The sequence below is a fragment of the Dromiciops gliroides genome, chromosome 1 (assembly GCF_019393635.1).
Source record: "Dromiciops gliroides isolate mDroGli1 chromosome 1, mDroGli1.pri, whole genome shotgun sequence".
NCBI lineage: Eukaryota > Metazoa > Chordata > Mammalia > Microbiotheria > Microbiotheriidae > Dromiciops > Dromiciops gliroides.
Window position 1 is genome coordinate 466,182,912 of NC_057861.1, and position 26,941 is coordinate 466,209,852.

Consider the following 26,941-nt stretch of genomic DNA (forward strand, 5'->3'; position numbering starts at 1 on the left):
GCTCTCTCCCATCTAAAAAATGAGGTGTGGAAAGGCATGGTCCCAGTATGCTGATGAGCAATGCTGAGGTCTGCAAGATGATATGCAAGATGGGGGTGGCTAGGTGGTGCAGTGGATAAAGCACTGGCCTTGGATTCAGGAGGACCTGAGTTCAAATCCAGCCTCAGACACTTAACACTTACTAGCTGGGTGACCTTGGGCAACTCACATAACCCTCACTGCCCTATCGGAAAAAAAAAAAAAAAAAGATGATATGCAAGATCTGGATGGATGCTACATACTCTAATACCCCATTATCAAAGATCCCTTCTTAGTTATCTGGCCCCAGTTTATTTTGTGTTTCTTTTTGCTTTCTAATTCCCTCCCAGTTCTTTGTAACGCCCTTCCTTCCCTTTTGTCTGGTAAAAATATAAAAAACCAGTCCTCTCTTACTCCAGCAGGACAGTCACCAAGGTGATCTACTCCCAGGCCATATTTCTCTCTCCTAATAAATCTCTTTTTATTAGAAAGAAAGTGGGGCAGCTAGGTGGCGCAGTGGATAAAGCACCAGCCCTGGATTCAGGAGTACCTGAGTTCAAATCCGGCCTCAGACACTTGACACTTACCAGCTGTGTGACCCTGGGCAAGTCACTTAACTCCCATTGGCCTGCCAAAAAAAAAAAAAGAAAGAAAGACAAAAAGACAAGACAATTCCAAAGGACTCATGATGAATCCACCTCCAGAGAGAAAACTGATGAATGAATTCCAAGTGTAAATTGAAGTATAACTTTCTTGTCGGGTTTGTTTGCTTGCTTGCATGTTTGTTTGTTTGGTGGGGGGGAGGTTGGTGATATGGCTAATATGAAAATATATTTTGCGTGAGTTCACATGCATAATTTATATAATTTTGCTTGCCTTCTCAATAGGTAGGGGAGGTATGAGGGAGAAGGATAGAATTTGTCATTTAAAATTTAAAAAGATAATAACATTAAAAATAAACAAGTTTAGGGGCAGCTAGGTGGCACAGTGGATAGAGCACCGGCCCTGGAGTCAGGAGTACCTGAGTTCAAATCTGGCCTCAGACACTTAACACTTACTAGCTGTGTGACCCTGGGCAAGTTGCTTAACCCCAATTGCCTCACTAAAAATAAATAAATAAATAAATAAACAAGTTTATTAAAAATAAAAAAGAATTAAGAGTTCTTCAGTGCCAAGTCATAAAGATTTTACTGTGCGACAATTTTGTCTTCTTCCTACTGTTGATTTAACTGTTCTACATATAGTGCATAATTTTTCTTCTTTTTTGGTGGAAAGAGAAAAAGCGGTTTGGAGAAAGTGATTAATCCATTATTTTGCTAGATGTGACAACACTGCATTCATATTCACTTCAACTTGAACAGACTGGGGAGGAAAATACTGGAGGCACAATTGGAAAAATGATCTCCAAGGAGTTGGTTAGGAGAGATTTTCAAGTGGTTGATATATGCCCTTGGATTCACAGACATATGAGTTGATCACATTATGTTCCTTGAACTCCGAGGGTCATATCTCTATAGAATGCTAAGAGGGAATATCTCCTGGGTCAGATTACTTCCATTTTCCTGACTTGAACTGAAATCTTATCTCACTCTGCATTTAAGAGCTCATTTAATTTTATATATTTTTTGTTAGATATTCTAAGTTGTAGAACTTCTCTGATTTGTCTTTGTCCTTTTACTTAGATGAAAGAGTTTGCTCACTATTTGATATGTGATGTCCTTTTGTGTAAGTGTGTATAGTGGGAAAAAGTGGAGGTTAGTAGCCTTAGACACTTGCCATTTTATCAGGGAAGTTACTTTTGTTCTGAACCCCTAAACTTCATATTCCTAGTATAGAGATATTTGAGTAGATGGTAGATAGGGCTGATACCCCTCCTAGAGATAGGAGAAATCACTGCTGAAGCTGTCCTGAATCTTGTCTGCCCCTTTCCCCTAGCTAAGGTATTGATGCTGTAGGCATAGTCATCTTTCCACTTTCCATAAAGTGTGATCAGATCTCAGACTACATCTTCATGCCACCCCCTAATGTTATATCTTATTATCCCACTCTCCTACCCATCCACCCACCTCTCAGACACAAGACTTCCAAGGGTAAATAAAGAGAAATAAATTCGCTAGTGGAAGTTTGGTATTCAAATATTTGTGCTGTTGTACCTTAGGAAGACCAAATTTTACAAATAACAGGTGTTTCACAATGCCTATAATACTCATACCATGATCTTTACACAAACAGGAAACTAGGTTACAGCATGGAAGGCAGAATTAATGTTCCAGTCTGCCATAGGGGCTAGTAGGAAGATCAGAGTTCCATTTCTACCTGTGACACATACCGTGTGACTCTGGCCAAGGCACTTAACTTCTCAACACATCAGCAACTTTCTAAGTATAGAAGTTATGAGAAGGTGCTAATCTATATTGACAAAGGGAGTTTCTTCATCCAGGAATTTCTTGTACCAATGAAATTACAGGTCTACTTCTTATTCTTATACTTAAATAAATATATCTGTTATAACAATCAGGAAAACTTCCTTCAGTTTCAAGAACCATCTTTGACCACTTACCTGGTAAATGCTTTGGAAAGCAAGAAAAAGGTATAATCAAAAACCATGCAAGGAAGCAGGATAATATAAACCCAATCCACCATGCACCCAGCCAGCGGGGATCATCTTCATTGATAAAAGTTCTTTAATGGAGAAAAAAAATAATTACTTCTAGTTTCTTAGTAGAAACATACTTTAAAAAACTATCACAAAATTATTCATAAAGAGAAAAGGCTAAAACTATTGCATTTTTAAATAACTCATTTTTATGATATTCCAAAAAATATTTTAAAGAGCACAAGCTCTTTAAATATTGATATCTCAGTGGGGGCAGCTAGGTGGTGAAATGGATAGAGCACCGGCCCTGGAGTCAGGAGGACCTGAGTTCAAATCCGGCCTCAGAAACTTAACACTTACTAGCTGTGTGACCCTGAGTGAGTCACAACCCTAATTGCCTTAATAAAAAAAAAAAGAAAGAAAGAAAGATATCTCAGTGGCAGAATTACATAAAAGTATCACAAGACAGCTATCATACTGACCTGAAAATAGGCTGAATTTTCCCCCAATATGGCCTAAAAAAACCTATGTCTTATTAAATGTTCATCACCAGTATGATGACTACTCAAAAATTATGACTACTATGTTTGTTAGAAAGGATCTTATGGGGCAGCTAGGTGGTGCAGTGGATAGAGGACTGGCCCTGGATTCAGGAGGACCTGAGTTCAAATCCAGCCTCAGACACTTAACACTTAAACTAGCTGTGTGACACTGGGCAAGTCACTTAACCCCAACTGCATCATACAAAAAAAAAAAAAAAAAAAGAAAGGATCTTAGTAGCCATGTAGTACAACTCATATGTGAAGATTGGAATCTCCATTACAGTACATCCAGCAAATGGTCAATCAACCTCTGATTGAATACCTCCAAAAAAGAGGGAACCCACTACTTCTAGAGGAAGTTCATGTTTCAACATTTCTAATGCATTCTATGTAAATTTTGCTCCTTACAAATTCTATTCATTTCTCCCAGTTCTTCCCTTTAATACCAAACAGTATAAATCTAGTTCCTCCTCCACATGCCACATCTTCAAATGTAAGAAGCTATTCTATTGCATCCCCACTGTTTTTTCTCCAGGCTAAACACACCCGATCCTTCAATCATTACTCATTTAACATGGAATCAAGGCTTTTCACTATCCTGGTTTTCCTCCTTGGTCACTCTCCAGCTTATCAAAGTCTTCTTAAACCATGACATCCAGAACCAAATACAATAAGATAGATGAGGGCAGAGTAAGGTAGGACTATCTCCTCCCTCTCTCTTCCTGAAAACTATGCCTTTCTTTATACAGCCCAAGATTTTTATATTTTATTTTTATGGTGGCCACATTAACCCACTCACTCTTATTGAGCTTGTAGCCCACTAAAAGCACCAGATCTTTTTAAGAACTGCTAACTGTATATCCTGTCATACTCATTAAGTTGATTTTTGTACCCAAAAGACTTTACATTTATCCCTAATGAATTTCATTTTATTAGATTCAGCACAACGCTGTGGCCTAATGAGTTGGGTTTTGGTTTTGCTTTTTTGGTCCCCTGATTCTATCATCTAGAATGTTAGCTATCTTGCCCAGTCATATACAGATTTGATAAACATGCCTTCTATGCCTTTCTCCATCTTTTATTTAAAAAAAAATACGCATGTGCATATGTATGATAAATTCATTGCTCACAGTACCCTAGTAAAAGAAAAAAAATACAAAATGGTCTTGTCTTATGCAGTCTCTTTGGACTTTTACAATTTACAGTGTTGATACAGTGATGAAAAAGGGGATAGAGAAACTAAGAATGACAGAGTTTTTAAACTGAATCTCTTATTAATTTATCCTTAAGTACTCTAAATGTGAGATACTCTAATGACAAAATTAGACATGTTACAAGAAGAACTGTGTTAATATTGGTATTTTTGCTATAAAGAAAATATAAGCAAAATGGTAAAGAGTTGGTTTTGATAGTGTATGAAATTACTAGTTAACCAGAGTCAGAATTGAGAAGGTAATAAACTAAGAGAACAGAGAAGCATTGAAGAAGAACATGGAGATCATGGTAAGGATAGCAACTAAGTTTTGAAGAAGTGAGGTCAAAGAAGAGAACAAAAAACAGAAAGTTAAGTTTAGAGAAGAAGAAATACAGAATTCTTTAATATAGAAATGAAACTTATAGGTGATGATCTATTTCTGTGAATGGCTGAGGCAGAGTGAAGATAAAGATCATAAGAGCTGAAAATAATGATGAAGTTGGAGGTCAGGGTTTTGTTTTTTGTTTTTTTGCGGGGCAATGGGGGTTAAGTGACTTGCCCGGGGTCACACAGCTAGTAAGTGTCAAGTGTCTTGAGGTCGATTTGAACTCAGGTCCTCCTGAATCCAGGGCAGGTGCTTTATCTACTGTACCACCTAGCTGCCCCCAACGTCAGGGTTTTTTAATGAGACATTGGCATATATGTGTGTGTGTGTGTGTATATATATACATAAAAACACATTCACACACACACATACATATATAAAATCACAAAATATAAGGACAGATAGAATTGGATAGGAAAACCACCTTTACAGGGTCTTTTTTTATAGAGGACAGAAAGTGGATTGAAATCACTCCATTTCACATCTGCTACCTTACCTCCTTTCAACTCCAAAGAAAAAGATGCCCCTCCCAGGATAAACTCATCACTTCTAAACTCACCACCAAGCTAACTCAACCCTTGATTAACTTCACTTCCCTGATCCTCTCTTCCCTTCTGTTTAGAGGGCAGAGTACCAAACTCCTCCCAATGCCTTTCTTTTTTTTAAATAAAGGGCAGAAACTGCACTTAGATCATTCCACTTTGCATCTGCTACCCTGACTGCTTTCAACTCCATGAAGCAAGATGCCCTCTGGCATCCCATCTTCCTCCCCCCTTTCCTGTCTCCTTTTGTGTGTTGTCTCCCCCTTTAGATTGTAAGCTCATTGAGGGCAAGGACTATCTTTCTTTGTTATTAATTGTATCCCCAGCACTTAGCACAGGGTTTGGCCCAGAGCTGAATTGGATTGGACTTAAATAATTAGAAATTGGGGCAGCTAGGTGGCCCAGTAGATAGAGCACCAGCCCTGGATTCAGAAGGACCTGAGTTCAAATTCGGCCACAGACACTTAAAACTAGCTGTCTGACCCTGGGCAAGTCACTTAACCCCAATTGCCTCACCAAAAAAAAAAAAAATTAATTTTTTAAATAAATAAATAATTAGAAATAAAAGATGCAATCTTCCAGGAGATCAGGTTTCTATTAGTATAAAGATGGAGAAGTTGTAAAGTGAAAAATGAAAGGAAATCTATCAAGCAAAAAAGGAAGAAGGTTTTCAATAGAAGGGGAGGATAAAGGCCAATGTATGTACTATGGAGTGAGTAGAGTTATAATGGATAAGAATGAAAATGGGGTAGTAGTGAATGGGGAAAGTATCTTCTCTTTAGCTTACATTGCCCCTGAATCATGAGGATAAGGAGAGCAGGAAGAGAAAAATCATCTGTCATTGAATTAAAACCAATTGATCAGAGCCCCTCCCTTTCTATGTGTGTCCTGCAATACCTGGCCTCACAGCCTAGATCTCCAAGAGATCTAGGATCTCCCCAGAATATGCTGTGAAAAGATGTAACCCTTCAATTCCTTGATATGAGTCTCTAAATGCCAATCGTCATCCATCCTCCACCACCCCAAATTCTCCCACCTGCTCCCTATCACTATCCCAAAATTGAGACTCAGGATCTATGATTGTTATTAAGAGTATCCTTCAAAACTGTCTATTGCCCTGGGCAAGAGAGGCTGAGGCTGCAGGTACCCTTCCTAGGAGGACCCCTGCTTCCTCCCAATACCAGGAGATATTGTCATAGTTTGGAAAATTCTTCACATGCTAGGTTTTTCTATCATGTATAATTAAGTTGAAATTTTTTTTTCACTAATTATGTATCCTATTTAGAAAGCTTCAAAAAATTCAGAGACTTGATGAAATCAGCACAATGTCATTAGCAAATAGGTACATCTGGAGAATTTCCCTATCCTTAAGTAATTCTGCTTCAATTAATCAACTCAGCTGGAATTCTTCCATGAGAGTGGAAAATAGTGCTGGTAGTTTTATGACCATCTCCCTGGATATCTATCACATGATATTAAAACAGAATTGTCAAAGTTATCTTTTTGTTACATCTTCCAAAGGAACCTTGTGTGACTTTGACACATATAAAGGAAAGACTTTTTTGGAAAGAAGCCTTTATGGTTTCAGTCCACTGATTCGAATGCTTTTCTACAGTGAATAAACAAGCAGCAACAGCGAAATCTCATATTCTATATGCCTTTCAGTCAATCGTGTGACTAGAATGACATGGATTATTGTAGAATATTGTTTGAAGGCCTTACAAAAGGATGTTAGATTACAAGTTTTAACTCATATGACAGAAAAACAGCAAGAAGCAAAAGAGGAATTAGAAGTTTAAAGAAAGCTGGGCATAGGAACCAATTCAGTCAGATCATTCAAGAGCAGTCAAGGATAAAGATGAAAGGAGAGCAAACACAGTCAGGAAAAAAAAAAAAGACCTGTTTAGGTTTCCATAACAACCTCATTTCTCCTTTGATGGCAAAGGAGCCAACACCTTTAGATTCTAAGATTAGTTTCCAGTGTACTGCACAAGGAAATAGAAGTGGCACCAATGAAAACAAGGATGTAAAGCACAGCAAGACAATAAATATACATACAGAAGGTCTACTATTATTGTAGACACAAATTTGAAGGCATTGATGTATCAAGTTTGATTATATTTTAAATTATAGATACATACATACATACATACAAAAAATTTTAGTGAGAAAATATCATCAAAAATACCACCACCAACTGACTACTTTCTCATCTCTATAAATTGGGCTAGGGGCAGCTAGGTGGCACAGTGGATAGAGCACCGGCCCTGGAGTCAGGAGTACCTGAGTTCAAATCCAGCCTCAGACACTTGACACTTACTAGCTGTGTGACCCTGGGCAAGTCACTTAACCCCAATTGCCTCACTTAAAAAAAAAAAAATAATAAATTGGGCTAATCTACACATAATACACTGAAAACCACTGCTGAAAATGAAAAAAAAAGGGAAGGTTTTTGTAAATTATAATCTATAGCAAGCCATATCTTTCTAGCTATACAACTGACAAAGGCACAGAGTAGAGGTCCAATCATGTCCTTCCCCTGCCCAAGAACCTGCTCTGGTTCAACAATATCACCCTAGAATAAAATATAAACTTAAAATCAATTTTGAGTTAAATCCTTTCTCAATATGGTTCCAGCCTGTATTTCTAGATTATTTCACATGCCTCCCCTTTGTGAATTCTTCATTCTAACTTAACTTCCCTGCTTGATATTCCCTGACTCCATTTGTATTACACCTCCCTTCTCTACTATGCCTTTGCATGGGTTGTCATATATGCCTGGAATGCACTGTATCCTTACCTCTACCTCTTGGAATTCTTAACTTCTTATCAGGCTCAACTCAAAGTGTCATCTCCCATGGGAAGCCTTTCCTAATGCCCATCATTGTTACTTTTTTCCCTCCTCAAATTACATTGTATTCACTTATGTTTGGTAACTGTATGCTTGTGTTTCCACCTAGTAGGATGTAAGCCCTTTGAAGGCAAATAGCTGGGGGAGGGATGTTTGTTTTGTCTTCTTACCCCCATAATATCCTGAAGGTAGAATTTAATAGAAGTTGGAATATGGTATGGATTACATTTGTGGAACTGGGTAGATTTCAAAAACCCAACCCTTCTGCTTAAAAACAAAACTCATCATTTTAAAACTAATATTTTTTTTGGTAATGTTATATAGCATCAAATCATGGAATATCAAAATCTCTGAAGAATCAAAACTGCACATCACAAAAAGGGATAAGGAGAAGCATTTAGTGAATGTAAATATGCTTCAACATATTATCATTGACAAATTATGTACAAGAATGACACGAAATATCAAAGAGTTGTATTATAGGAAAAGGAGGTAGACTGGTCATGCAATGAGATGATGGGCATGTTGTACCCACCTAATAAGCAACATGGACAAAGGAACTTAACACTCTAGGATGATGCTTTATCAAAGGAATTCCTAGGGGACAACACAGATAAAAGTCCCACAAGAAAAAAATACATGAATAAGCTAGAAAATAGTCATACTGAGAAGGTGAACATTAAAACAAGTTTTAAAATACATTGGCTTACTTTGTCCCCATATTAGCATCTATATAGATTTTTAGCAGCTGTCCTCCCAACACATATCCAATAGCCGGGCCTAAGACTGACATAGCAAATCCAATTCCTGTAAGAAAAGAAAAAATAGAACATGAAAATATGCCTAACTTTTCTTTCAAAATGCAAACAACAAAAACAAAAAACAAACCAAAAAAAAGGGGCAGCTAGGTGGCACAGTGGATAAAGCACCAGCCCTGGATTCAGGAGGACCTGAGTTCAAATCCGACCTCGGACACTTGACACTTACTAGCTGTGTGACCCTGGGCAAGTCACTTAACCCTCATTGCCCCGCTAAAAAAAAAAAGGCAAAAAAACAGCAGTATCAAGAATATTTTATGGTAAAACAAGTTTGAAATTACATTAGGTTTACACTCCTAATAAAAATTCTGCTTATTTTTCCTTTTTGTTTCATACACCTCACTTTCAAAATTACCATGTGAATTTTAATAAAGCATTCATTAAAACATTTATTTGTTCAATAAGACAAAGGTCAAAGTAATGAGAAGATGCAAATGTACCTGATACTTGTGATTTGGGGGATTTAGCACTGTTTTTACATCTACCCATAAATCTAAGATATTGCTATGAGTGATGATTAGTTTTTGGGTTCAGCTATGTTTGAAGAGAGCAGCATTCTATGAGAAAGCTTTTCACCTGAAAATACTACTCTTTGTATCTGTATCAATCCATTTAAATCTACATTTATATCTATGTTGATAGATCTATATCTATATATATGATCAAATGTATTGATAGAGATAAATAAGTGGATACAGATATATCAGGTTTCTGTAATCAGAGCCCATAGATGTGGTTCAGATAAAAGACTCAGTAGGGGGAAAAGGAACCACATGTACAAAAATATTTAGAGCAGCTCTTTTTGTGGTGTCAAAGAATTGGAAATCAAAGGAATGCCCATCAATTGAGGAATGGCTGAACAAGTTGTGGTATATGAATGTAATGGAATACTATTGTGCTATAAAAAATAATGAGCAGGGGGCAGCTAGGTGGCGCAGTGGATAGAGCACTGGCCCTGGATTCAGGAGGACCTGAGTTCAAATCCGACCTCAGATACTTAACAGCTCTATCTTCCTGCTAGCCTCACTAGTGACAACCTAAAAAAAAAAACTTTAATATAACCTTCTGTCTGCCCTGCTGAGGTCAAAATATATTCTTTAGAGACATCCCCTCTAATGGCTGGAGCTACTGTTTCAAAACAAACAATAAATACACAAGGATGTTTGGGAAATTGGAATACATACAAGAAAATACAGTACAAAAAGAATGTTGTGATACTCCTAAAGAAACTCAGAGGCATCTTCCATCATTATATCAATGTCTATCATCTTTTTAACATAACTAGAATTCAACAGATTTTATATTACCTAAATAGATTTAAAATTTTTGTTATGAAAATTCATAAATTACAAATAAATTATAAAGTATTACACAAATTTAGTTTAATAGGAAATATCAGCCTGAAACATTCCTAACATTTTCCCTAATACTTATATTCACTTTGTTCACAAGGCAAATCAGACAAAAAGCCATAATGGGTCAATTATATCAGAACACAAATTCACCTATATAAAGAGATGACTTATGCGTTGGAACACTATCATCAATGAAGGCTGTTCCTAGTGTGTAAAGTGGAGTTCCTCCTACTCCCAGCAATAGTTGCCCCAAGATGAACACATAAAGGTAGCTAGAAAGATTAGAGGTAGCGTCCCTGCAACTGCTAATGTTTCCTGTTGCTGGGCAAGTATCTGAAAGAAAAAAAAAGGAAAAAAAATTATGATTTAGCAGAAACTTGGCAGAAGGTGTTCACTTAAAACATATCTTTTTTTATATGAATTTTTTAAAATCTTTAATTATTTCCTGTACTAAAATTAAGCTTGGCTGTAGTCAACTACAATTCAAAAAGCAAAATGGTGGAAAGAAACCTGGCCTTCGAGTTAAGAAAAACATAATCAAAACCAATCATCAACATTTACTAGTTTCATGATCATTGAAGACAGGTCATATCTCTGAATCTCAGTTTGCTCTTTTATAAAATGGGGAAAAGGATATTTGACATACTTACCTCAGAGATTAGATGTGAGGATCAAATAAGATTATATATATAATACTTTACAAACCTTAAAACACATATACACATAAATATACACACTCACAGAGCTTATTTTAATTTAAGCTTAAAACTGTACTGAGATTTTTGGAACACTAAATGTTGGCTAGCATTGTAACTATTTAGGAATTCCTTTTCTTGAAAGATAATTGAACAAATGCTTTGCCATGGAATTTCTAAAATATAGAATAAAATGGAAACATTCTAATTGAAGAATATGGTGATATTGATTCCCAGGGCTATCCCTGGACCTCCATTTATTATCTTGTTAAAAGCAAATAGGGCTGTGTGACCCTGCACAAGTCACTTAACCAATTGCCTGCAAAATATTCAAAAAAAAAAAGCAAATAAGGCTCCATTCTTCCCCCAATTCTAAACAGTGGTGCAAATAAGGGGCAAATTTGTCCCAGATGATGAAATATCTAAGGATTCAGTATTATTGTTATTGTTGTTAGACAATCAGCAAGAAATACACTGAAAAGTAAGTTATAGGGACTGAAATCTGCAAATTCCTTTGAGATTTGTGAGATCCAAATTTATCACCTAAATCAGATACTGGTGGCTATTACCTATTCACCTTTCAGAACATTCTCCTTCCTTCCTCAATGAGATCAGTATATGGCTTATAGTCTTTCCTCTCCATCTTCTTCCCTGACACTGTGTGTGTGTATTTCGGGGAGGGTGGGGTGTGTGGGGAAGGGAGGGTCCAATAAATACAGGGTTTGTTTATCTTTAAGCTATTAAAGTTTAAAATAGCAATAAGACTTTTGAACAACATGAACAGTGCTACCCCATCAATTATCCTAGCTTCAGAGTTCCTAAATCCACTCAGTTGCAATGACCTACTTCAAAGTCAAAGACAAGAAAACAGTTTTGGAACTTCCATGTCAACATTATTATATACTTTAAAAAAAAAAAAGAAGCCGTACATAATAAAGATTCATGGATCAACAAAATCCTCTTTTTTCTATTCTTTCTTGCATAAGGAAAAGTCAAATGTGTTTACATGAATCAAGTTTATAACAATCAAAATAAAGTTAAAGGTGGGGGGCAGCTAGGTGGCTCAGTGGATAGAGCACTGGCCCTGGAGTCAGGAGGACCTGAGTTCAAATCCAGTTAAGGTACTTGACACTTACTAGCTGTGTGACCTTGGGCAAGTCACTTAACCCTCATTGCCCAACCAAAAAACAAAACAAAAAAAAGGGGGTGGGGGTCCAAAAAAATGGGAAGGAAGCAGAGAAAAGGAGAGGGAAGGGCACTGAAGATAATCTCCATCTTCACAACTCTCCATCACCACCACCAACCCCACCCCATCCAACCATCTCTCCCCCCTCCCAACCTTCAGTTAAGAAAAATAGATGGATTTCGAGTCAAAGGACCTAAGGTAAAACTCCAATCTCAGCTATTTTATACTTTGGGGTATGAATTAAGAAGCACTTATCACGTGCTTCTTATGTTCCAGATACTAAACTTGGTGCTGATGATACAAAGACAAAAGTGAGATAATCCCTGCCCTCACGGAGTTTATTTATGTTCTAAGTATGGGCAAAAAGGAAAGATTAATGAATTTGAAGTCAGCACACCTGATCAAAACCCTTCCTCTCCCACTTACTACCTGTGTAACATCACTCTAACAAATAACCTCTCTAAGCCTTGGTTATCTCACTTCTAAAACAAAGGCCTTGAGCTAGGAATCTCTAAGGTCCTTTCCATCTCCAAATCTTCTGAAAAGAAGGGGAGGAAGTACATATAAGGGGAGTAGTAGTAGTAGGAAAGAATGTTTCTGTCTAGAGTGTCACAGGGATGACAAGTAGTCAATTCTCATACTTTTTCCAGAAGCTGAGAATCAATTTCTATTCCAAAGCAAGAAACTGAAAAGGAGAGGTTAGATAGCACAAATGTAAGAGAGGCTGTCCTAAGATTTCCTGGGTAGATGGATTTTAAGCTTGGTATAGGAGCCTATTAGATTCATTTGGGTAGTCAAGTTTTCACTGACTCCCTGGCCAGTCAAACTCAAGGTCAAGTTCTAAATTGAGTAGATTGTTTCTAGGGAAGAAGGCATGGTCTCTGCTCTAGATGGGACTGTTCATGTTGGGGGAGGGAGGGGTAGAAGTAGAACGGTCAGGACCAGGAAACAGCTTAACTATGCTGGATCTCAGTGTTGTTATCTGTCAAATATAAGGATTAGGCCTGATCTCCTAAGGTCCCTTAGGACCTTACAACTCTACATCTATGACAATGTAGTCTATTTATAATTGGGGATCTTATACTAATACTATTATAGAAGCAGTCAGCAATCATGGCTAGATTTAGAAATGAAGCAGAATGGTGAGATGAGCTTGAAAATAGCAGGCAATAATGCTTAGTTTACAGCTAGGAGCCCAACAACAAGAATACACAGGGGCAGCAAGTTTTGGTGAGATATAAGAAATGGGAAGATTCATACAAATGCTGATAAAGTAACTTAGGCTGGCCCACTGCTTTGCCTTTATGTGGTTCGGGTTATTCACCAGAGTAAGTCCTAGGTGGTACTCTATGGCATGGATGAATATCACTGCACTTAGTTTTCCTAGAAGAGTTCTGATATGAGTCTGTCTCTAGGCTTCTCATCCATATATTTCCTTGCCCCAGTTGTCTGGTGCCTGGTGAGCACACTAGTGTTATCCCCTGCCCACAAAAGGATCCCTGTTTGCATAAAGGATGAGAAGGTCTTTCCTTGACAGCTTTGGCTTCAATTTCTGAGATGTTTGTTCAGATACCTGCAGTGTTACCCTAAGAGTTAGAGGCAAAGTCAGTAAGTATTTAAGTGTTTGCTTCAAGCTGATGCAAAGAAAGACATAAGACAGTCCTGGCCCTGAAGAAGCTTACAATCTAATGTGAAAAGACAACACTTAAAAGTCATATTTACTGGAACCACATAAGGAAATGAATGTTTATCAGCAAATCTGTGTTAAGAAGAGGAAATATATAGACAAAAGGCTTACTCAGTCTCCCATGCAAATACGGTAACATGATCTTTTTTTTTTTTTTTTTGGTGAGGCAATTGGGGTTAAGTGACTTGCCTAGAGTCACACAGCTAGTAAGTGTTAAGTGTCTGAGGCCAGATCTGAACTCAGGTCGTCCTGACTCCAGGGCTGGTGCTCTATCCACTGCGCCATCTAGCCGCCCCTAACATGATCTTTTAAACTTCCAAAGTCTCCACTATCATTTTCACTTAAATCCATTCCTTATATAAATGGAAAGAATACAATCTTGTCATGGAACAATGCAAAATTCTTCACATGGTTAAAAACCAATTTTTCTCTAAATGGATTAAACCAAATACTCTTAGATAAGTTATCAGGTGCTTGTTGATATGGGAACTACATCAGTTCACTATAATACTCCCTACTGCAAATTTTATAAGACTTTGCAACTAAGTATTTCCCAAATAGGTCCAAAAGAAATACACCTTAAATGCAATAGATGTCTTCTTGAAAAGCTACTTGTAATTAAGTTGTTGAGGTTTTTTTTACTAAGTAGAATCACTTTCTTTTAGATCTGAAAGGTTCATTAAGGATCATTACAATCAAATACCTCATTTTACAGATGAGTCAACAGGCACAGAAAAGTTATGTGATTCAGCCATGTCACACAGTTTTTTATCAGAACCAGGTATCCTCACACCAGTCTAATTATCTCTCTACTTCACTAATTCACTATACTATTTAAAATGTAACTAATTTTTTAAATAATTCTATGATGAATCATTCTACTATACAGGAAAATTCCTTTTTGCAAAATAAGTAATAATTGCATATGCTTTGCAAATAGATTTTCAAAAATCAAGCTCCTTGAAAATCATGTGTTCCTATACCGCATATATAAACATATATATAAATATATAGTAATCAAGTAATCTTGATTACTATATACACATATCAAGATACTATGTATGTCTAGAAGATTTCTTCAGATTTTTCTTAACTCCTGCTTTTCCCTTGATTACTACATTCCCATAAATGTTCCTAAAATATCAAAATCAATACAACTAATTTAGTTTTCTTATTCTTAAATGGAATTTAAAAGACTTGGTAGTTTTAAGGATAAATTTAACGAGCATTTTTTACTTATGCTAATATTAGAAAAGGATTCCACAATTCAATGACAAAATTAAAAAGCAAAATTAAGTAGCAATTTGCATTGCTTAAGAATTTAAAAAAACTACTTTGATTCAGTCAGTAAATTCTCATAAGCATGTATCCAGATTTGTGAAAATGCACACACGTATGCCTCTATGTTCTTGCAAATACAGATTTAAATTGCAATGCGACTATCTTAAAAGGCATAGGCAATTATACTTTTAATAATTATATCATTTGGGGCAGCTAGGTGGCATAGTGGATAGAGCACTGGCCCTGGATTCAGGAGGACCTGAGCTCAAATCTGGCCTCAGACACTTAACACTTACTAGCTATGTGACCCTGGGCAAGTCACAACCCCAATTGCTTCACCAAAAAAAAAAAAAAAAATTATATCATTCTATTCTCCTTGATTACCCCTGACAAAATAAAATAAATATATACATATACACACACACACACACACACACACACACACACACACACATATATATATATATATATATATATATATATATATATTCATATTCACACACAGGTATTTCTCATGCAAATTTGAAACATTATGATTGACCACAAGAGGGAGCTCCCACTTTCTTTATAACATAATGCTTAAATTCAAGGTTTAGTATGGTGAACTATCTTTTATTAAGGACAGTATGTGTATCCATGTAAATATTACCAATAAGGAAGAACTATAAAAAATAATATCAGGTCTTTATGCTTCAAATATGTTTACAGCTTCAATTTCATTTGAAATATGCCTTTATGTTTCTACTTAAGCAGTTTGGCTCAATTCTCTGAGTTGCTGTATCTTTAATTGTTCTGAGACAGACAGACAGTTAACCAAAATTTATTCCCCATAGAGTCACAAATGTTTTGAAGAGAAGGTTTGAGAAGATTTACTGCTATTTAAGAAATACCAAGTTGATATAAGTATACTTGCTTTTCCCTCTAAATCCCTACCTGTGGGGCAGCTGGGTGGAGCAGTGGATAAAGCACCAGTCTTGGATTCAGGCGGATATGAGTTCAAATCTGGTCTCAGACACATGACCCTTGGCCAGCTAGTCACTCAACTCTCATTGCCCCGTTAAAAACAAAAACAAAAACAAAAACCTATTCACCCAAACAAAAGAGGGAAGCCTATAATTGGTCAAACAAAATTCACTTTGTAAAACGATATTAAAATTCTATTTTGGGGCAGCTAGGTGGTGCAGTGGATAGAGCACCGGCCCTGGAGTCAGGAGTACCTGAGTTCAAATCCGGCCTCAGACACTTATCACTTACTAGCTGTGTGACCCTGGGCAAGTCACTAAACCCCAATTGCCTCACTTTAAAAAAAAAAATCTATTTTATTTCTCTAGAAAAGTTATGGGTTTTTTTCCCTAAAGCTCTTCCTACAACAAAAGTACTAGGAATACCCCTTTGGTGGAATAGATCAGAACAAAAGGTTAAAAAGGACTCTCATTAGGTGAATGAATTAAGAGCGATAATCAGAAACATCTTTAGTATAAGTCAGCCTTTTCCCAACCCAGTAGGTGATGAGGATTTGGACCCATCCAAATATAATCTCCTTCCTTTATTCCTTGAAGGAATTAGATTAGGGCAGACTAAAGTATTTTCTTTCCTATTGTCCTTCAATCCTATCCAGGAGGAAGAGATTTCTACTGGAGAACAGAAGGACAGGAGGGAAAGGGGTAGGACACGTGTTTGGCCTTGAAATAGAGCACAACACATCCACATATTATCCTCCTACCAGAGCCTCAGATACCCAAACTCTATAAATCAGTTCTTGGCAACGATACTGGAGTGGTTTGCCATTTCCTTCACCGGCTCATTTAACACAGGAGAGAACTGAGGTTAAAGAGGGTGGTTAAGTGACTTGTCCAGGATCGTACATCTAGTAAGAATCTTCCTAACTCCAATCCCATTAAAAATCTCTTCTTCCTCTACATTATTTCACTTGGTGATCTCATGAGTTCCCAGGAATTCAATGATTCTCAGATCTACTTATCTAGCCCTAAACTCTTTCCCAATCTCCAGACTTGCATCTTAAATTGCCTATTGAACATTTCAAACTCATATTTCATCTTAAACTCATGTCCAAAACTAATTATCTCTCCCCCCCAACCCTTCCCTCTTCCTAACTCCAATTAGAACATTACCATAATCTCAGTCACCTGGGATCTCAACTACATGTCAATGATTCTCAACTCCCTATGCAATGTTGTCACATTTACTTCACATTTGACCCCTTCTCTCCTCTGACAAGGCCTTTGGTGCTAGCCTCCATCACTTCTTGCCTAGGTTATACAAATAGAATTCCTGTCACAAGTTTCTCCCCACTCCAGTCTATCCTCTGAGTTGTCAAATACTCAGAGCTGAAGTTTGAAATCACATCCAGATCCAGCATTCTTTACACTATAACATGCTATTTATACACAAGAGGCACAAGCAATAGAACACAGTAGCATAATAATCAATAAACCCAACACAAACTACTGGGGTAAGGATTCAATAATTTTTAAAAATTCAATAATTTAAAAAAAAATACTTCTGGGAAATGGAAAGTAATCTAGAAGAAATTAGACTTAAATAGAAATAAATTAGAAAAGTATTGAGCTGCTCTCCCGCCCCCGCTAACATGGCGGCTCCTCTGGCCCTGGTGCTGGTGGCGGCCGTCACTGTGCGGGCTCTGCTTTTTCGCTCTAACCTAGCCGACTTCATCTCCGAGAGGGTGGAGGTGGTGTCTCCGCTCAACGCCTGGAAACGAGTGGTTGAAGGACTCTCTCTATTGGATTTGGGAGTGTCTCCCTATTCTGGAGCAGTTTTCCATGAAACACCGCTAATAATATATCTTTTCCATTTCCTGATTGACTATGCGGAGTTGGTATTTATGGTAACTGATGCACTTACTGCAGTTGCACTGTATTTTGCAATCCAGGACTACAACAAGGTGGTGGTTAAAAAGCAGAAACTCCTTCTTGAATTGGATCAGTATGCCTCGGACGTGGCTGAACTCATACGGACCCCTATGGAAATGCGCTATATCCCCCTCAAAGTAGCACTGTTCTATCTTTTAAATCCCTACACAGTGTTATCTTGTGTTGCTAAGTCCACTTGTGCCATAAACAACACCATCATTGCTTTCTTCATTTTGGCTACAGTAAAAGGTAGTGCCTTTCTTAGTGCCATTTTTCTGGCCTTAGCAACGTACCAGTCTCTGTATCCAATCACCTTGTTTGTACCAGGGCTGCTGTATCTTCTCCAGCGGCAGTACCTTCCTGTGAAACTGCAAAGCAAAGCCTTTTGGGTCTTCACAGGACAATACACTGTGATGTACGTAGGAAGCCTAGTGGTTATCATCTGCCTCTCATTCTTCCTGCTCAGCTCCTGGGATTTCATTCCTTCTGTTTATGGCTTCATACTTTCTGTTCCTGATCTGACTCCAAACATCGGTCTCTTCTGGTACTTCTTTGCAGAAATGTTTGAACACTTCAGCCTCTTCTTTGTCTGCGTATTTCAGATCAATGTCTTCTTCTACACCATTCCCTTAGCAGTGAAGTTGAAGGATCATCCCATGTTCTTCATGTTCATCCAGATTGCTGTTATCTCGATTTTCAAGTCCTACCCCACAGTGGGGGATGTCGCCCTGTACTTGGCTTTTCTGCCAGTGTGGAGCCATCTCTACAGATTCCTTCGGAACATCTTTTTCCTCTCCTGTGTGATGATTGTCTGCTCCCTGCTTTTTCCAGTTTTATGGCATCTTTGGATTTATGCAGGAAGTGCTAACTCCAATTTCTATTATGCCATCACGCTGACGTTCAATGTTGGGCAGATCCTGTTCATCTCAGATTACTTCTACGCCTTCCTGCGGCGGGAGTACTACCTCACCCACGGCCTCCACCTGAAGCGCCAGGATGGGACTGAGGCCATGCTGGTGCTCAAGTAGTGAGGTGGCAGCTGGCCCTGCTGGAGATGGACTCCTCTGAGACCACGCTGGGAGAACTGAGGGTGGGCTGTGTGCTGTTTGTGTCGCCCCCTCCTCTCTCCCTTCATCTTGGCCCTACTTTGGGGAGGGCTCAGGAGGAGCTCATGATGCCTTCCACTGCACAGACCTGGATCCATGGAACTCAAAAAGGAAAACATCTATAAGTGAAAAATCTATAAGTGAAGCCTTCAGCATGGAGGATGAGTAGTAGTCCCTGATTGGGGAATGGCTGAGTCTGCCTTGGGCCCTTCCTCTTTGGGAAGCAGTGGAGGGCCTTGGGTGAGTTCTGTTTCTTCTCCCTGGAAATCATGGTTTCAGCAGGTCTTCCCCCCCCCCCCAAGTCCTAAACCCCATTTTGTCTCCCTTGCTTTACGTAGATTATCCCTTGTCCACCTTAGCAAGGTACAAGTTTACCCCAGTCTTTATTCTCCCAGGCCAAGTATTCCTAATAACCCCCCCTCCCCCTGCCCTTTAATCTCCCAGGCCAAAATCTGAATTCCTACATATCCTTCCCTTGCCCTTGAGCCTGGACAGCCCCTTTCCCTTTGAACCTAAGTCAGGCAGAGCCTTGGTGTGTTGTTGATGCTGAAATAAATGTCTTTTTTCATAGTGAAAAAAAAAAAAAAAAAAAAAAAAAAAGAAAAGTATTGAAAAATGACTCTAACCTTGAAAAAGATGTCACTATGATAGAGTAGATCTGGAGTCTAGACCTGAGACCGGATCCTGGCTCTGATATATACTGCCTAAGTGACCTTGTACAAGTCATTTAAACCCTAAATCTCCTTACCTCTTCCACTCTACTCCATAGGTAATAAACTAGTTTTTGTCTTAAATCTTTTCCTTTGTTACTTCTTCCATCTTCTTGTACTCACTGAGGATTGCAAAGCTTCCCTGAACTCCCAGACTTTCCCTGACCTGCCAAGACCTGTCAATTTCATTTTTGCACAATCTCTCAAATATGCTCCCTTATCTTGTCTAATGCTTATAACCACTCTGGTACAGGCCCTCATCACTTCACACTTGGATTACTGCAATAGCGTGAAAATGGTTCTGCCTGTCTGAAGTCTTTCCTCACCCTAATCCATCCTCCATTCAGCCATCAAAGTGATTTTCTTAAAGTGCAGGTGTAATAGTGTCACCCCCTACTCAATAAACTGCAGTAGCCCTGTATTGCCTCCAACATCAAAGATAAAACCTGGCTTGCAAATCCCTTCCTAACTTAGTCTTCTTCCCACCTTTCCAGCCTTCTCATACCTTATTTTCCCCTCTGTACTTTTGGATCCAGTGACACCAGCCTCCTTGATGCTTCATGAACAAGACACTCCATCTATCAGTTTGGACATTTTTCTCTTGCTTTCCTCCAGGCCTCATCTTTGCCTGCTGTCTTCACTGGCTTCCTTTAAGTCCCAACTAAAATCCCATCTTCCAGAGGAAGCCTTTCCCTACCCCTCTTTATTTTAATGCCTCCCCTCTCAATTATTTTCTAATTGTCTTGCATATAACTTATTTGTATATATTTGTTTGCATCTCCCCATTAGATTGTAAGCTCCTTGAGGGTGGTGGCTGTCTCTTAGCTTTCTTTGCATCCCCAGAACTTAGCACAGTGTCTGACACAGAACTGGTACTTAATAAAATCTCATTGACAAGTTGTACTTTCATTCATACTCACTGGCTGTAATGGGGGATGGAATTATTCTTATTTCTCATTAGCCCTTCTAGGCTTTCCCTCTATCACTGTGGATCATTAACTTCTCCTTTAAGGTTCATTCAATCTATATTTATCACTGAATTAATCACTGGTGGCTGCTTTCCTTCAAGGACACTCATCTTCCATAAATTCAGTGCTTGGGTCACAATCTTTATCTCTTTCCTAACTCTTGTCCTCATACTATGGGATTTTAACATACATATTGATACTCCCTGAAATAACCTAACTTCTCAATTCCCCAATTTATTTTCCATGAACTACTCCTCCACTCTGCCCACTTCCCCCCAGTTACACAAGAATTGGTCATACCCTTGATCATCACCCATAAGTGTTTCACTTAGATGTTCATGAACTCAGAAATTCCTTTATCTGATCATAATATGTTGTCATTCCACCTCTCCCTATGCCTTGCAACTCCAAATCCTGTTTGTTGTCCTCAGCGTGATCTCCGATCCCTCAGTTCCTCAGTTCTTTCCCAGGCCATAACTCCTGCACTGGTTATACATCTTTTCTTCCCCCTACCACGACCCCTTGGTGAATGAAATGAAATTGACAGGTCTTGGCAGGTCAGGGAAAGTCTGGGAGTTCAGGGAAGCTTTGCAATCCAGAGGGTGCTGGATCTCAGTGAGTACAAGAAGATAGAAGAAGTAACAAAGGAAAAGATTTAAGACAAAAACTAGTTTATTACCTATGGAGTAGAGTGGAAGAGGTAAGGAGATTTAGGGTTTAAATGACTTGTACAAGGTCACTTAGGCAGTATATATCAGAGCCAGGATCCGGTCTCAGGTCTAGACTCCAGATCTACTCTATCACAGTGACATCTTTTTCAAGGTTAGAGTCATTTTTCAAATACTTCAGCTTAAATGTCATAAATTATGTATACAATAAATACATCCTACTATCAATCCAGAAAGGAAAGGAAGCTTTAGAGGCTATCTTGTATCCCCACATTTTACATGAGGAAACTCAAGTTCACTGAAGTTGAGCACTTATCAAGGGTCAGGCAGCAGACAACAAAGAAAGGACCTGAATTTAGATCAATGTTAATGAGTACTTATTGCATAAGACTTGACTCTACATGTAAGATGATATGCAAGAAATGGCATGATAAGATGCCAAAAACAATACTGTTTTAGAAATACAAATTTGTTTATTAGTACAAAAGGCACCATTTGGCTTGAATAATCATGTAACCAATATTAAAATGCCAAAAATAATTTTCTCCCAACTAGTTCTGTAACATGAAACGTGTTATTGAACTTTTTATTAAAATAATAAAGATGTTATAAAAGGCATTCAGTACATTTTAGGAGCACTGCTGAAGCCTATCTTCAAGGCGTGTAATAACTGATAGTATTTCACCGACAGTTCAACATTCCATATTAGAATCCAGAAATGTGAGAAGTGTCATATATACCTAGTGGTAGCCAATAGAATATCATTCCATGTAAACAGTATTCCTAAAAGACATTGTGGTTCCTGGGTTGTGTGCTATGGCTTTTACAAACTTTTAGATGATTAAAAAGAAAGACTGGCTGTCAAAAGCCATTAAACACAAAATGAATCATAACAAGTATGAGTTCTCATTAGTAAGTAGGCCTATACCCCAAAGAAATCATTGGTAAGAAGATAGTCCCCATATAGATGAAAATATTTATAGCAGCACTTTGTGATAGCAAAAAAACCCACAAACCATGGATACAAAGAAGAGATACATCAATTGAAGAATGGCTAAAAAAATTGTGGTACGAGCCTACATATAAGCAATCAGAATGATCTTTACTCACAGTTTTCCTGCACAAAATCTAAGATAAAGGGGGCCTCATTATCTATAAAAGTTCAACTTTCTTATCCTAATACTTAAGGTTCAACTTACCTATTCAGCCTTATTTGACATTACTCCCCTGAAGGAATCATCTATTTGAAACTTTCAGGGTCCATAGAATACATTATCCTCTCCTACCTCTGTGCCCTCTCCTTTCCCTCTAATGAAACCCTTGTTGTTGAGTCATTTTTCCCACATGTCCAACCCTCTGTGACTCCATTTGAGGTTTTCTTGGAAAAGATACTGGAGCTGTTTTCCATTTCCTTTTTCCAGCTCATTTTACATATGAGAAAACTGAACCAGCAGGGTTAAGTGAGTTGCCTAGGATCACATAGCTAGTGTCTGAGGGTGGTTTTGAATTCAGGTCTTCCTGACTGGAGGCCCAGCACTCTATCCGCTGTGCCACCTCACTGTCCTACTGCTGAAAACCTAGTCTTCATTCAACATACAGCTTAAAGCCCATCTTTTAGTGTATGAGTTTTCCTGACCACGCCAGTCCAAAGTAATACTTCTCTGCCTCTAACTCCCATTGTACTCAATGGTTGTGTCCCTTACTTGACCCTTGTTACTTTTTATTGTTATTTTTTTCATTGGTAATGTGAACTTAAAGAGAGGGGCAATACTCTACATGAGGGTCTAACAAGCCATTTTACAGATAACAGGCACTCAATACATAATTTCTAATCAGTTATCATCTAATTCAATCGGTCCAGGCATTCAATTCACAACACAAATCTTTAAATATTAAACAAAACAATAATAACTAGCAACAATTTTTCATGATAATCTATCTTTCCACTTTGTCAATAAACGATTCAATTTGATTAGATTCAAAACCACATTTCTTATATTCCTATAATAGGCAAGTCATTATTCTCAGTGCTAGATACACAAAGATAAAATACAACATTGTTTATGCTCTAGAGGAATTTACTATCAAATAAATTGAGAGCATCTGCTAAGCATACAATGAGACAGAATTTTTGGATTTTTCTTTTGTACTTTTTTGTGTGTATGAGGCAATGAGGGTTAAGTGACTTGCCCAGGGTCACACAGCTAATAAGTGTCAAGTGTCTGAGGCCAGATTTTAACTCAGTTCCTACTGAATCCAGGGCCAGTGCTTTATCCACTGCACCACCTAGCTGCCCCGTTTTGTGCCTTTTTACAAAGTACTATGAGAAATTTCAGAAGATGGCAGGATCAACTTTCATGCAATCTATCAGTCAAATGTTAGCTTAAGTCCAAGTACTTGAGCAAGAAGATATATATTAAACATGAGCTTCCCTTTAAGATTAAAACTCTTTATCTCTTCCACACCAACCCAGAATACCTTCCTAAGAAAGAAAACTTTCCATCTTGAAAGTAGATAGTCCCAGGGGCAAGTAGGTGGCACAGTGGATAGAGCACTGGCCCTGGATTCAGGAGGACCTGAGTTCAAATCCAGACTCAGACATTTGACACTTACTAGCTGTGTGACCCTGGACAAGTCACTTAACCCACATTGCCCTGAAAAAAAAAAATCAATTGCCCCAAAAAAGAAAAGTAGGTAGTCCCAGAAAATTTGGAATGAATGATCTTCAGCACCACCAGCAGTCAGATATATGTTTTGGCCACTAGGAATTGTGTAAGTTGAGTACCCTAAATATAAAATATTTACAAGCAAAAAGGATGGAAGAAATTCAGAGGGCAACTCCATAGCAGGAAAACATGAGTTCAAATTGGCACAAAGATAAACACTGTCAATGACAGATTTAAGTAGATTTCTAGTGTATTAGTTTCTAGCATTAGTAGGTTCTAAATAGAATTAATGAATGATTTACTAGGCTTCCAAAGTTGTTTATTTTTTAAAGTCTCCATGCTAAACTAGCCTATGGATGAACTCCAAAACTACTAAAATCCAATATTAGCGGGCAGCTAGGTAGCACAGTGGATAGAGCACTGGCCCTGGGGTCAGGAGGACCAGAGTTCAAATCTGGCCTCAGACACTTGACACTTACTAGCTGTGTGACCTGGGGCAAGTCACTTAACCCTCATTGCCCAACCAAAAAAAAAAAATCCAATAAGCAAAATGTTGAGTATCAGAGGAAAAGTAAAATAATTCAGGAGTGAGAGAATGCTTCTAACTACATAGCTTTTACCTAAAATATGAAAAAGATGCAAAGAAACTAAAGTAAAAAAATTTCATCCTTTATACTTTCTTTCAAAGTTTTAACCTGAAAAACCATATTTTTAAAAGATACTGGGGGGGGGGGGGGCGGGCAGCTAGGTGGTGCAGTGGATAAAGCACCAGCCCTGTATTCAGGAGGACCTGAGTTCAAGTTTGGCCTCAGACACTTGACACTTACTAGCTGTGTGACTCGCCCAGAGTCACTTAACCCTCATTGCCCCACAAAATGAAACAAAACAAAACAAAAAACAAAAGATACTGTAGGAAAAAAAAAGATACTGTAGGAAGTTTTAAAATGTTTCAATTTTAAACAAAAATTGGAGAAAATGAATTTTAGGGGATATTTTTGAACCATCTCACTTCGGTGACAACCAAAAGCTGACAAAGCTCAGTTTCATCAGGTATATTGTATCTCCTTAGATATTAGCAAAAAATGTAATAAACAGATCTTACTGTCACGGAATTTGTGAGCTAGACAAGAACTTAGAAGTTAAGCAAATTCCTCAAGTTACACAACTAGGTAACAGCAAAACTGGTGACTAGTACCCCAATCTTCTGCATCCAAGTTTAGCGTTTTTTTCTACATTTGATTGCCTCCTTCATGAAGGAGTTATTATGACAATTCTCTAGATTTTATTTTCAGGTATAGGAAGGCTTGTGTGTGTTTTGGTCGTTTACAATGGGGAAAGGACTTGTGGAGAGATCAGAATACTTGGAGAATGCAGTTTCAGTTGAGTGACCAAAAAGAAAAACATTGGCAGAGATTAAGAGGTGGGAAAAGAGGAAATGGAGCAAAGAACAGGCAGCTTTTTCTTAGAGTTTATTGTGATGGGGAGGACAGATATAGGACAATAGCTTAAGGGGATAACAGGGTCAAGTTAAGGTTTTTCCAAGAAGGGAGCAGATCTGGACATGTTTGGAGGCATTAACAAAGAACTCCCCTGGTAAAAAGAAATTAAAGATTAGAGAAAGAGCCAGGATAATCAAAGGAACAAACTGGAAGAAGGTGGGGAGAGACATAAGTAAAGATATTGGCCTTTACAAGGAAAAGGACTCTCTCTTCTTCTGAGACTGGCTCAAAAGAGAGAATTGGGCATGAGGCTGGGGAGATTTGAAATATAGAATTGAGGAAAAGAGGAAGGTCATCATAGATGCCCTCAATTTCTAAGGTCCTCTACTGCGAGAGGGACGAGGTAATATAGCTGTCTTGGAGAGAGAAAATTGAGAAAAGATGCTATGAGGAGTGTGAGAGAACTATTCAGAGAAGGGGGAAAGGATTGATGTGCAATAGTGAGGGCACAGTTAAGATTAAAGAACATAAATTTATAGTAGACAACACATGGGGTCATGTGTCTTCCTTCAGAGAAAGCAGGGGAAGGGTGGGGTGGTAATTCAGGGCTGTAGTTTGAAAAGGATGACTAGTGATAAGGAAGGATTCAAGGGAAGAGGGAAGTGAAAAGATGAATCGACTATTTATAGGACAGAGATCTCAAAAAGAGGCATGTGATGTCATTTCAGGGATATGTACTAGAAGAGTAGGGACAGATGGAATGACTGGGGATCATAATGAGGGCAAAAATAAAGTTAGAAGTTGTGAGACTGAGAAAAAAAAATGGATGAATCAGATTATAGTCTGAAAAAGGAATTTCAGAATTCTGGACCAGTTAAGGGTGATGGTAAAATCAGGAATACTGACATACACACATACATACATACATACACATATATGTGCATACAAATACACAAGACTGAACAGTTAAGGGTGATGGTAAAATCAGGAATACTGACATACTCATACATATATACATACAAATACACAACACAAACATACACAGTGAAAGAAATTAATAAGTGATTGATAAATGAAGCAATAATAAAATGCAAGTAATATATACTACTCTTCCTATGCAAGGACTTTTGCAGAAGTTGGGATTAGAGCTGAGTTAGAAGAAAGCCAGGGAAATCAGGAACAGAGTTTCATTCCAGGCATGGAAGACAGATAATTAAAAGGCATAGAATTATAATATGGATTGTCTTGTGTGAGAAATAATTAGTAGATCAATATAGCTAAATAACATGAACAGAAAAGGAACCTGATTATGAAGGGGTTTAAAAGACAAACTGAAGACTTT

The 26,941-nt window shown here is 38.0% G+C and overlaps 2 protein-coding genes across 2 annotated transcripts in view; one reads left to right on the top strand and one right to left on the bottom strand.

The window, feature by feature from the left end:
* The window catches only part of LOC122736441 (solute carrier organic anion transporter family member 4C1-like), a 106,741-nt gene that overhangs the window by 49,160 nt on the left and 30,640 nt on the right, over nt 1–26,941 (bottom strand). The window contains exons 3-5 of the mRNA XM_043978657.1: nt 10,453–10,635; nt 8,840–8,936; nt 2,579–2,700 (exon numbers count right to left, since the gene is read on the bottom strand). Of these exons, the coding sequence (XP_043834592.1) occupies nt 2,579–2,700; nt 8,840–8,936; nt 10,453–10,635 (402 nt within the window). The remainder of the gene's footprint in view (nt 1–2,578; nt 2,701–8,839; nt 8,937–10,452; nt 10,636–26,941) is intronic.
* LOC122736442 (phosphatidylinositol glycan anchor biosynthesis class U protein) lies at nt 17,747–19,272 on the top strand. Its single transcript, XM_043978658.1, has one exon. It carries the CDS (start codon nt 17,763–17,765, stop codon nt 19,068–19,070), a length of 1,308 nt encoding a protein of 435 aa, XP_043834593.1. The 5' UTR covers nt 17,747–17,762; the 3' UTR covers nt 19,071–19,272.